At 38.8% G+C, this 11,550-nt stretch overlaps 1 protein-coding gene across 1 annotated transcript; it reads left to right on the top strand.

The window, feature by feature from the left end:
* Positions 1-209: 209 nt before the first annotated feature.
* LOC137607448 (proton-coupled zinc antiporter SLC30A2-like) lies at positions 210-11,206 on the top strand. Its single transcript, XM_068333236.1, has 9 exons — positions 210-513; positions 2,441-2,607; positions 6,556-6,702; positions 7,903-8,056; positions 8,241-8,407; positions 8,609-8,721; positions 9,946-10,051; positions 10,143-10,277; positions 10,503-11,206. Exons 1-9 carry the CDS (start codon positions 440-442, stop codon positions 10,643-10,645), a joined length of 1,206 nt encoding a protein of 401 aa, XP_068189337.1. The 5' UTR covers positions 210-439; the 3' UTR covers positions 10,646-11,206.
* Positions 11,207-11,550: the final 344 nt, after the last annotated feature.

Below are 11,550 nucleotides of genomic sequence, written 5' to 3'. Positions count from 1 at the left end.
CTCCTCCCGTAACAGATAATCATGCAGTGTCCTTTGATGAACTTTTGTCAGCAGATTAATAACACAGTAAAACATCGAGTACACTCAACAATAGTTTGCTTGTTGAGCGTTCACTAATGATCATATTTATTAGACTGAATAAATGTCGTGACAAATATCAATTATGCTTGGTCATCCTCGGTACGAGGCAATAAAACATCGTCCTGGAACGTTGTCAGAGGGATTCCTCTGGTGATATACGAGCGCTGCAGACGGCGATCCATTTGCGCACGGTTCAGACGGTCACAAGACTTTAAAAGAGTGTTGAACCACAACTTGATGCTCCATTGAACGACATAGTTGCTGTCTTAGCGTTTTTAGTATGTTTGTTGGCGTTTGCTCATTCTAAAAAAAAACCCAGCAACTTTGAAGAGGTTCTGCATCTCCAAGATCATCAGCCATGTTCAGAAAGAAGGATCCAGAGAGTCTTCCCCTGGACGTGGGAGGCAAAAACTCTTACACCACTGAAAGCAGGTAAAAAAGAAGAGAATTTGTACATAATGGATCATATCTTCAGAGGAAATGTTTGTTTTTGAATGAAAGAGAAATCACTGTGTTTCAGGGATATACCAATCATATGGTTATCATGTAGTTCGCCCCATTGTGACTTATGTACCGGGAGAAAGGTTTTTGCTCTCGTTTCATTCCCTGGGAATCACTGATCTGTCCACACGGGACTGGTTTGGGTTCCCCTGGATACCACCAGATTAGGAGTTGATAGGATCTGTAAATCCATTCAATACTCGCATACAAAGGGTAGGGGAAAAACTGTTAATCCGTTCACAAATGAGACAATTCATGTCAGTGACACCAATTTTTTGACTTTAAAAAGTTTCTCCAGTTGTGTTCAGATGAGCCGTTTTTGTTTGCAGGATGCAGAGAGAATAGACTACTTACTTCCAGCCTAAAGAAACCACTTAAAATAATTTTATGCATGTACCGTACTCTGAGATCATCTTTTCAAACAACAATTGTCTTTAATTCAATTTGTCTTTTCTATTTATGCCTTTCTATTTGTATATTCTTGATGAGTTATTTTTTACTCTTTCTATTTGGTGTTGGTACTACTTTCTATGTGCTGGTGTTTTCTGTGTGCTTTTTTTTGTGTTTTTGTGTACTCAGTGTGCTGTGTGTAGTGTGACGGAGAAATTAATTTCCCTGATGGAACCTCCATAAGGGATCAATAAAGAACTATACTCTCTCTACTCTTTAATGCAAATCTGCATCCGTTCCTTCTGATGCAGATTGATTATAAGGATGAAACATTTGCAGCAAAAATAATTAGACCTGAAGAAATATAAATGGTTCAGAATTTTTTTTGATGGCTGTCTGAAGATAAGACCCTTTCCAAGAAGTTGTAGTTATCTTTAAACACATTTTTGACATTTTGAATTTTGTGTTGTTTTTTTCTTGCTGACTCTGTGATCTTGTATTATAGCAGGAAAAGAATGGGTTGAGAACTATCCAAACAAAGTAAACCAAGTTCAATTTAAACATACAGTAATAAAACAAAAGAAGATGCAGAAGACAGGGTTAGATGGAGGCAATTGATTCGCTGTGGTGATGCCTGAAGGGAAAAGCTGAAAGGTAAAGAATAAAACACATAGACATGCATATGCGTGTGATATCCAGGGTGTGATTTTTAAAGAACAAGTTTTTTTTAATCATGAAAAAAATGAGAAATCAACAGGACTAATTGCGTTAGGTTAATGGCAAGCCTCATGAGCCCAAATTCCAAACAATTTAATATTCATATTTAACAGAAGCTTTTGTTGTGTTTGTGTCGTTCATAAAAAATAGGCTCCATTGTGTCATATTTTCAAAAACAAAAGTTATTCTGTCAAAAACAGACGGCCATTCAACACCACAATAAAAAAAACCTTCATGTGAATTTTCTTTTTAGAATTGATGTACCAAGAATATTCTTAATTTCAGTATGGCCTCCATTCACTTCCGGTCACATTCATCCAAACCTGCGGTGATTCACTTGTTTTTGACAGAATTAGTCAGGGTTCAGACTGCAAACAGACTCAGGATGGATCTGATCTGGGAGCTCCACAGAGGAAACCGCCTTCAGTACACAGTACTGGCACGTACATTCTTGATTTGCCCTATGAGTTACCGCTTTGGACTAAGTTTGTGCCTTAAAGGTTGTTTAGTTAGCATCAAGTCTGAATCTGTTTACCTTCAACTTCATTAAAGCCAGAATGCTTCCACACTGCACCTTTTTAAACTAATAGGTGTTGGATTTCTCGCTTGGCCATCATCACGTTTTTGACCAAACACTGCTCTTGTTTTTTGACTACTTCAGAAAGTAGTTAAGTGTAATTTATTAATGGATTCATTTATTTGCTGCCACTTTATCTGTACATCACCTGTTTTGGTACTGATGTCCATCCAGTGTGGCCAACCAGGAAGTACCACAGATGATTGGCATTGATGGCATCAACCATTGCCATGACAACAACCTTGCCCATGAGGATCGCATTAAAGAACGGGCGACTGCCAAGAGGCGTTTGTACATGGCCTGTGCCATCTGCCTGATCTTCATGATTGGGGAAGTCCTCGGTGAGTAATTCTGTTTTCCTCTCCATTTCATTTTGGGCTTTTTTGCTCACACCTGTCTCTCTGTCTTGCTTGTGATCTGGTCACAAGGGGTGGATCTAAGAATATTGGTACACTCCTGGTGATGCAATGCATCTGTACATGCTTTTGAACTGCTTGATATGTCACTTCCCTCATATGTAAAAATTAATGTGTACTTTCTTGGAACTACAAAGTCAAAATGTTTTAATTAATCAGTGTTATGTATAGATATTAAAAACTACCCTTCCCATAATGCCTTGTGTTTAGGTGGGGGCTGAATAATGTTAGCGCTCCGCTATTCCGCGCTCTTCAGGTAATGATAGAGATGCAGATTGCCAATCTGGTGTACCGGATGCGGTAAATAAAAATAAATGCAGTTTTAATGTTCAGCACATCACTTTCCACGTCCTTGTATGTATATGTGTTCCCCACTCGGACACAACAATCAGCAGCTAAATTACAAAAAACCAAACCTGGAGGATGAACAGAATTGATGTCTTCTGAAATGAACATTTTGCTGATGTCACAAGAACAATACACTGACCGCTTGCAATGTTTGCAATACATTTGAAGCAGTGACGTGCGGTGAGGTTCATGGCTGGCGAGGCACCGATGTCATCATGATCACGTGATCAGATTTACAAAAATGTGAACCTACAGTGTAGCTTATTCACCATTTAATTAGCAACAGTGAGTGGGTTATGTTAAAGTCTCATTACAGAATTATTTACACATACACACTGTAACACACAAATAAGCATATTTGATTAAAAAAACATAATGTTGTTACCTAACTGTTAATATGTCAGGTTTACTTGTAAATGAAGTCCATGCTCCGCTCCCTCTGAACAAACGCGTCAATAACTTGTGGCATTACGGTCTCACTGTATAGCATACCAGCACAGCTATCTGGGCTAAATTACACAATCCATGGTGAGGCACGGCTGGCTTGTGCCTCCCCGCAGGTCTCTGCTCCGTATTTCAGCGGTAAATGTAAAAATTCAGAGATTTTGAGAAAAATAACCTATAATTGGTGACGTTAAATGGAAAATAAGTTTATAATGCACATCGCCGGAAAAATATTAGCTAATTTATATATTCCATTTTCCATTTTTTTATTTCATGATTGCAGGTGAGGCTGTGCCTCAGGTAAACAGGTAAACATAAAAAAAATCAAATACTGGTAAATTTTGTTTCCAGTTAAGTCATTCCCAGTTATACATCTGTTTAAAAAAAACACATGGAGAAACAATCAGGTTTAAGTCATTTAACTCAACGTTTTTCCACCACAAATATTGGACTCTTAAAATCACTAGAAAGCCATTAAAAACACATATTTTATGATACAATAAAGCACATGTTAATGTATGAAAAAATAAGGGAAAAATGCCTTCTTAAAATACCCATTAAAATACCTACGTATAGCTCCAATACCTACTGTTACGCATCAGTCATAATTTAAGCAATTACCGTCTTGGCCCGAATATAAGACGATCCCGATTATAAGACGACCCCCTCTTTTTCAAGGCTCAAGTATGAAAAAAGACTTTTTGAACACCAAATATAATTTTTATAGAGAAAATAATTGCAGTGCATCTGAAACAAATGATAATAACAATATATTCGAGAGAAAAACTGTAGTGCATTAAAATAATGCAAACTGGTTTAAACTTGAGAGTAGCCGAGATCTGTCATGTCAGAACATTACTCCTCGCAAACATCCTCTGCCTCGCTGTGCTCAGTGTCACTGTCCTCACTCCCATTCTCTGGCTCCGCTCATACCACATCATCCTCACTGCCGTCCAAAGCATTTGATATGCAACATTTTTTTGCATCGTAACTTCTCCTCAGCTGCCGCTTAACCTGGCCGATCTTCGACCCACTTTTCTCCAGATGGTCGCTACGTTTCTCCATTTTCTGTTATCATTTCTCTTTTTTAAAAAAAAATTTTTTACCGCTATTTTATATTTTTCTTCTTCGTGCTACCGCCATTTTTATTTTTATTTTTTGTGACAGGGGTTTGCTTTGGCCTGGGGGAGTTAGTTCAGCATTTGCTTCAACGATATCTGGTGCCATCTAGCGTTGTGAATGGGTATAATGTCTAGACCCCGAATATAAGACGACCCCCACTTTTTCAATCTTTTTCCAATGCAAAAAACACCGTCTTATATTCGGGCCAATACGGTACTTTGAATCCACATTAATTTTGCGGTAAATATTTGCTTTGTATAATTTAATCCTTGAGGAGAAGAATAAAACACTTCAAGGAAGTCTCGACCTTGGCAGTTCTCAGGAGGTGAACTGACACCCCCCTCCCTTCACACTCCAAACTTTCTGGTCTACGTGGGTCTTGATTTGCGTGTTGTTGGTATATTGTTAGTCGTGTTTCCTCTCCTTGGGGTGGGGGGTGTCTTTTTCTCTCCACCAGGAAATAGAGAATGGAGCTTTGTTCTAGAACATGCGATCCAGTAGGGAGTTGCCATTTTTGTTTATCCAACTTTTCTCCTGCTTATTTACTTACTTTTAGGGTAATTAAGGTTTATTTATATTCCATTTTTTTTGGCTTCTTTTCTTACCCTGAAGTCCAAATAAATATTATTATTGTTAAACTTGTACTGGTTGCTGCAGGTGTTTTCTTTGGGGTGGTAAGACTGTGAAGCATATACATGTTATGCCAAGGTTCACCCTAGGCCAGAGTAGAACACCGCCCCAAAAAAACCCCAAAGAAAAGCTGACTTCCCCCGGTGATCTCTGGTATGATAGGCTTCCCAGGAGGAAGTGTGCACATTTTGAAAACAAAACTATGGATAGTAAAGTGCAAGAGAAAATCGTTGAGGTTCAAGGCACAGCAGCCATCCTCACCGTCTTCTCAACAGCTTTAGCTCAAAGTCAGGTTTGCCGAGTTCCAGCTTTACAGAGCTGTGATCAAGACTGCACAGTCTTGTAAATATACAATCATTTATGTCTACCTTTTGCTCCTAAAAAACCCTGACCTGTCAAGGCAAGGACTCTGCTGTCCCTCTAAAGGTGTGCTGCGGTATCTGGCATAAGACATAAGCAACAGAATGCTTTAGGTTCTGTAAGTTACGAGGGGATGCCTCCATAGTTTGGACCTGGACATCCTACAGATGCTGATTTGATCAAGACCTGGGAATTTGGAGGCCAAGTCAACACCTCAAACTCATTATTGTGTTCGTCAAACCACTTTGGAACCATTTTTGCTTGTGACATTATTCTGACGAAGAGAACACTGCAATCTGGGAATACCATTACCATGGAAGGGTCTTAAACAATGTCTGGGTAGGTGGTACGTGTGTCAAAGTAGCTCCATATGGATGACAGGGCCCAAGCTTTCCTGGCAGAACATTGACCAAACCACCATTTTAACTCTACCAGCCTTCACTCCCCATGTGCATCAGCCCCAGTCACCCATGACCCTATGGGAAGCTGATTGCTTTTTCTTCCCTGGACCATTTGAATACTGCCCATTGTAGACTGGGAACAGCCCACAGGAGCTGCAGATACTCTGACCCAACAGTGTAGTCATCCCAATTTAACATTTGACAAAATTCACTCAAATCCTTATGCCCATTTTTCAGCTTGTAACTCATTGAGAACAAGATATTTACTTGCTGCCTGATATATCCCATTAATAGCTGCCATGATAGACTCAATCCATGTTATTCATGTTGTAGCTGATTGATGTAAGTACTGTATTTATGTCACAACAATGGAACTCATTAGTCTCGTCTTCGTTCCCTTGCTCTCCTCTGTCATCATTAACTATCTGACTCCTTGTTCACTCATCAGACTTTTCTCCTATCATTTTTAGTTTATTTTTTTTGGTCCTTTTTTTCATTACTTCACACATGGTTATAAATGTGTGTCAACAGTACAATATAACAGTTACAGAATTTATTCTTTCTGCAGGTGGCTATTTTGCAGGCAGCCTAGCGGTGATGACGGATGCTGCCCACCTGCTGGTGGATCTTTTCAGCTTCCTCATCAGCCTGTTTGCCCTCTGGATCTCCTCCCGACCAGCCACACATAGGTTAAATTTTGGCTGGCATCGAGCAGGTATGGCATAGCCTTTTTTGTATCAATAATTGTCTGGGTGGTTTATTAATAAACGTACTGTATATACTCGCAATATTTTCAGCTTTATTCTTTGTAACTTTCTGACTAAATAGTGGCTCTGACATATGCAGCAATTCTTTGGTCGATCTCGGTGCCAAATAAAGTTTATTTGTTAAGCACTTTACCACAACCACAGTCGACCAACACTTGTAGGAAAAGCTTGGCGACGTTTTGTCGCTCATCCAAGAGGCTTCTTCAGTTCATCAGCACTGATTGTTAGCCTTTTCTAAGTTTCGAGTTGTGTTATTCAACACAAATCCAGTGTGACCAGGGTGACTGAGAATCTCCACAGACGTCTTTGATTGATACACTTTTCATTTGTTGAGTTTTATAATGTTAGCAGAGGTGATTTCATGCTGAAGTAATATTATTAAATTATTTTTTTCATTTTTTCGTCCCCTTAAAGTTTGTGAATGCACCATAAAGACCATAAAGACCAATTTCAGGTAACTGTTTGATGCAAAGTATGTTAGCCAAACAAACACACTGCAATGTTAAAAACCTGTGCCTCGATTTAATGAAGCTTTTCCAAACAAAGTATAACAGAGTGGCAGTTTTGCCATAAAGGGGCAAATTTTTGGAATTGATCTTTCCTCCAGCAAGCAAAAATACTCTGTGGTGACCTCAGCGACCTTAATGACTGATAATGCTGGAGGGTCAACTGTCACATGTGACTTAATGACCTCAGGAGTTTAAATATTTAAAAATCCAGAGCAGTAAATTAGAATGGAAGAAGCCTCTTGGATCAGTTGAAACATCTTTAAGCATTGCTTTGTCTACTTGCTTCTCCTTCCAACTTTGAGGGTTAGTGTTACCGGATGAGGGAGGATCTACACGAGCCTGAACGCTTACTATTTTAAACAGGATTCATAAATCATTCTGGGTTTCTTTTTCTCCTTCTTATTATTATACATTTAACAAAATGTCTCAGCTATTTGAAATGTAGTAGAATAGAAAGGCTGATTGGCTGAGACTGTGACACCATTCACCAAATTTTCATTTGGGACAAATAATACCACCGCTGACGGTCATGTGCTGTGTTTGCTCCATCACATGGTGGTCAGTACTTGACCTCAGCTCTTGTGGCGTTGCTTCTGATTTATGTTCCTCCTCTGTCTCCTCATCTCTTCACCTATGCAGAAATCCTGGGTGCTTTGTTATCAATTGTCAGCATCTGGTTGGTAACAGGAATCTTGGTTTATCTTGCTGTGGAGCGCCTCATCAGCAATAACTACACCATCAAGGGCACTATCATGCTCATTACTTCTGGTTGTGCTGTGCTGGCTAATATTATGTGAGTGAAATACACACTCTTCCATCAGTTCATTGTGTGCCTTTTAATATTTATGGTTTCATTAAAGACTGATAATGCAGTTTCATGAGGTCTTGAAGCTTGTGCTGTATATTATTAGAACACTTTTTATCTTTGGAGCTGATTCATTTCCTCACCTGTAAATAATGTGTTCCTACTCCCACAGCATGGCCTTCACCCTTCACCAGTCCAGCCACGGCCACGGCCACAGCCACGGGGGGCTCAGCTCACACGGACATAGCCACAGTCCAAAGAATCCACAAAGAAGCACCGATAAATTAAACAATATAAATGTGGCTAACGGCCATGTGGACTTGGAGCAACATGCAGATGGTGAGTGTTTGTTGATTGTTGAAACTTTTAATGTTAACTGTCTAATCCACGGCAATGCATACTTAACTGTAGTATTACTGTGTGGACTTTTGAGGGGGCAATATAATCCATAATATTATAATCAAACATGCAATATATTACAATTCAAGGAAGTACTTTATATATTTAGGCAATTATTCTTAATGAATGGCTCTCTTGCAGGTCAGATACCCAAGAAGGCCAATGCCAGTTTGAGAGCTGCCTTTATCCACGTACTGGGAGATCTTCTCCAGAGCATCAGTGTATTTATCAGCGCCATCATTATCTTCTTCAAGGTTAGTGTCTTCTTTGCACAATGTGTGAAAAGTCTTTCATCCTGAACTTTAAGGTTAGGCGAGGAGCATAAAGCGGTTGTGAATACTAGCAATGTTAATAGCTGTCTTAGTTCCCAGGGCAAAAGGTTGTTTCGGTGAATCTGAAGGGAGTTTTTTTTTTCTTTTTCTGGGACATATTTCACAAATGATACATTAATGCTTTACTAAATTCCATATGTAGTTGGGCTTTTTTAATATTATATTTTTTCAACAAATCATATTTTGTTTCCATAGAAAAATTATGATGTCAGCAAATATTCAGACAGGGATAAATTTGTTGTTTGAGCAAAGCATAATTTTAAATATGTATTTTTTAAATCCCCTGTCAGACTGTAGCATGCTGTAAAATGAAAGTGATGTCTTATTCAATCTTGGCATACAGTCTACAAATGTCCTATTCAGCATCACTTTTGCTTTCCTGTAGAATCTACAGGATTACATGATCCACAGGATAATAATAATATAGTATTATGCTGGCGCTGTAATGACTGGGACAAATACTGGTGGCTGTAATTTCCCCCTGCTTTCAAAAATCTAATTACCTTCACAAATATTTCTACCCATTTAGAAAAAGGGAATCGTTTTGCGGTTGACTCTTTTTGTTGACAAAGTTGTTTGATATTTCACTGTGGTTATACTGTACTCATTCAAAGCTGGATACATTTAGTGGCAATTTGTGTTTAATTAAAATAACACCCAAAAGTGTGACTCACAAAACACAGGAAGTGGTATAGAAAAGTTGTCACATTGTCACATTGAATACACTTGATGTTGACCTCCTTGTTGCCCCAGTAGCGCAAAGGAACCCAGGGCAAATTAGTTTGAGCAGAACCAAGTGTTGTGGCAGCACAATATTCCACAGGGTCCACAGAAGATGCATGGGAATCATCACTCGCATAATATAAGAAAACAGACATTTCCAGGGTCTTTACACCACAGCTGATGTTGATGAAAAATTTTGACAGAATTTTTGGAAAAAGTATTGAGAAACAAAGCAGATGGAGGGCTTAGATAGATGGAGGAAAAACTATTTAAAAAAAAAAAAATTCTAGTGCGCTGTGGTGTTTGGTGTGTTTCTCCTCTGTCTGAACTTACTATATATCAAAGACAACTGAACTGTTCATGACTGGTTCATTTTATTTAATCACACTGAGATCATTTTCTGTTTTTATATGGTTATTTCAGCCAGAATACAAAATGGCCGATCCCATCTGCACCTTCCTGTTCTCTGTGTTTGTCTTGTGCACCACGTTCACCATCCTGAAGGATATCGTTATAGTCCTGATGGAAGGTAAGGAACCCCCTCCCAGGTTGGTTTTCTTTCTCTCTGTTCTTCTTAGTCCTTACAAACTCTTGTATCCTCATGTTCTTTTCCCATTCAGGTATTCCGGTGGGGCTGACATACACTGACATGCGGGACCGTCTGTTAGCAGTAAAGGGGGTGACAGCGGTCCACAACCTTTACATCTGGGCCCTCACCATGAACCAGGCTGTACTGTCTGCACATGTAGCCATAGGTTAGTAGACTATGTCATCCAAGAACATATCCTCAAAAAATAATCTGTAATAATCTATTTCATTTTGAAAGTAATGCCACTTGAGGTTTTTTTTTTTTTTTTTGGGCGGTCATGTAGGCATTTGACTGTGAAGACAAACCAAGTCAACCACATCAATATTCAACATAAATACACAAAGTGACTAATGTTTATTTCTGTTTTTTTGCTTTCTTCCCTCCTCCTTAGATGAGTCAGCTGATGATCAGTCTGTCCTCAGAGAAATAACACAAGTTTGTTTCGCCGCCAACTTCCACTCAGTTACGATTCAAATGGAGAAACAGGCAAACCTGAAGCCTGGATGTATCCTGTGTGAGGACCCCAAGATGTAGAGACCTACATTAGTTCTTAACATGAACTCAGTCAACCCACTAGAACCTCTTTACTCTATAACAACAAGTGCCTTTGCATTGCTTACTGGACTCTGAACGTTACTGTGAGATTAACATTAAAATCACAGGATAATGGTGTGTCTGACAGACCCGAAGAAATGTAGGAGGTGAAACAACAATGTGTCTTAATGACAGATGAGTTTGCTCATGTGAAGCTTTGTGTCAAACTTTGTGTTGCTTTTACTTTTACTTGTAGTATTTCTATTTAAATTAAAAATATTATATAAACTTAGTACCTGGCCTCTATGTCCGCTGGCCTTATGTGTACAAGAATGGGTGAATCAACTAACCACTTTCTTTATTCTACCATTCATTATCCTGTGATCTACTTTTTGATATCTTAGGAATTACCATTTAAGAGAAAATACATTAATGTCTCATGCGATTCTTTCCTGGTAAGTATTGACCAATATATTATGTGCATTATCTGCTACACCAGCAACGTCAGATGGAAAGTATGTCGAGAGCATTAAGCATACTTTAATAAATGATCAGAATGCCTTTCCATTGCTTTTATTGGGTAGTAGGATATATAATGAAATGCATTTTTCATGAAAACACCCTTTTTTAAAATAGTCTGTTTTGAATCTGAAATGTCCCATTACATAATAGGTTTGTGATGAATCACAAATATTTACTCACTGTTAAAAAATGAGATTGGCTACAGTTTACACTCTGCAAAGTGGCCTGGTATGCACGCTACTCGAGCATCTTCTGTTGTGATCATGATAAGAATGTTTTTCTTTTTTCGTTTATTTATTCATCTTATCGCTTCATCTGCTGTAGTGGGTCGCAGGGAGCTGGAATCTATCCCAGCTGACTTAAGGGTGTGAGGCGGGGGAAAC

Source organism: Antennarius striatus, chromosome 14 (assembly GCF_040054535.1).
Source record: "Antennarius striatus isolate MH-2024 chromosome 14, ASM4005453v1, whole genome shotgun sequence".
Lineage (NCBI taxonomy): Eukaryota > Metazoa > Chordata > Actinopteri > Lophiiformes > Antennariidae > Antennarius > Antennarius striatus.
This window is presented reverse-complemented; position numbering and strand designations above follow the sequence as displayed.

Coding starts and splice junctions, on each gene's coding strand:
- LOC137607448 (XM_068333236.1), top strand. CDS start 440: ATGTTCAGAAAGAAGGATCCAGAGAGTCTTCCCCTGGACGTGGGAGGC. Junction 6,703..7,902: donor TTTTGGCTGGCATCGAGCAG/GTATGGCATAGC, acceptor TCACCTATGCAG/AAATCCTGGGTGCTTTGTTA. Junction 8,057..8,240: donor GCTGTGCTGGCTAATATTAT/GTGAGTGAAATA, acceptor CTACTCCCACAG/CATGGCCTTCACCCTTCACC.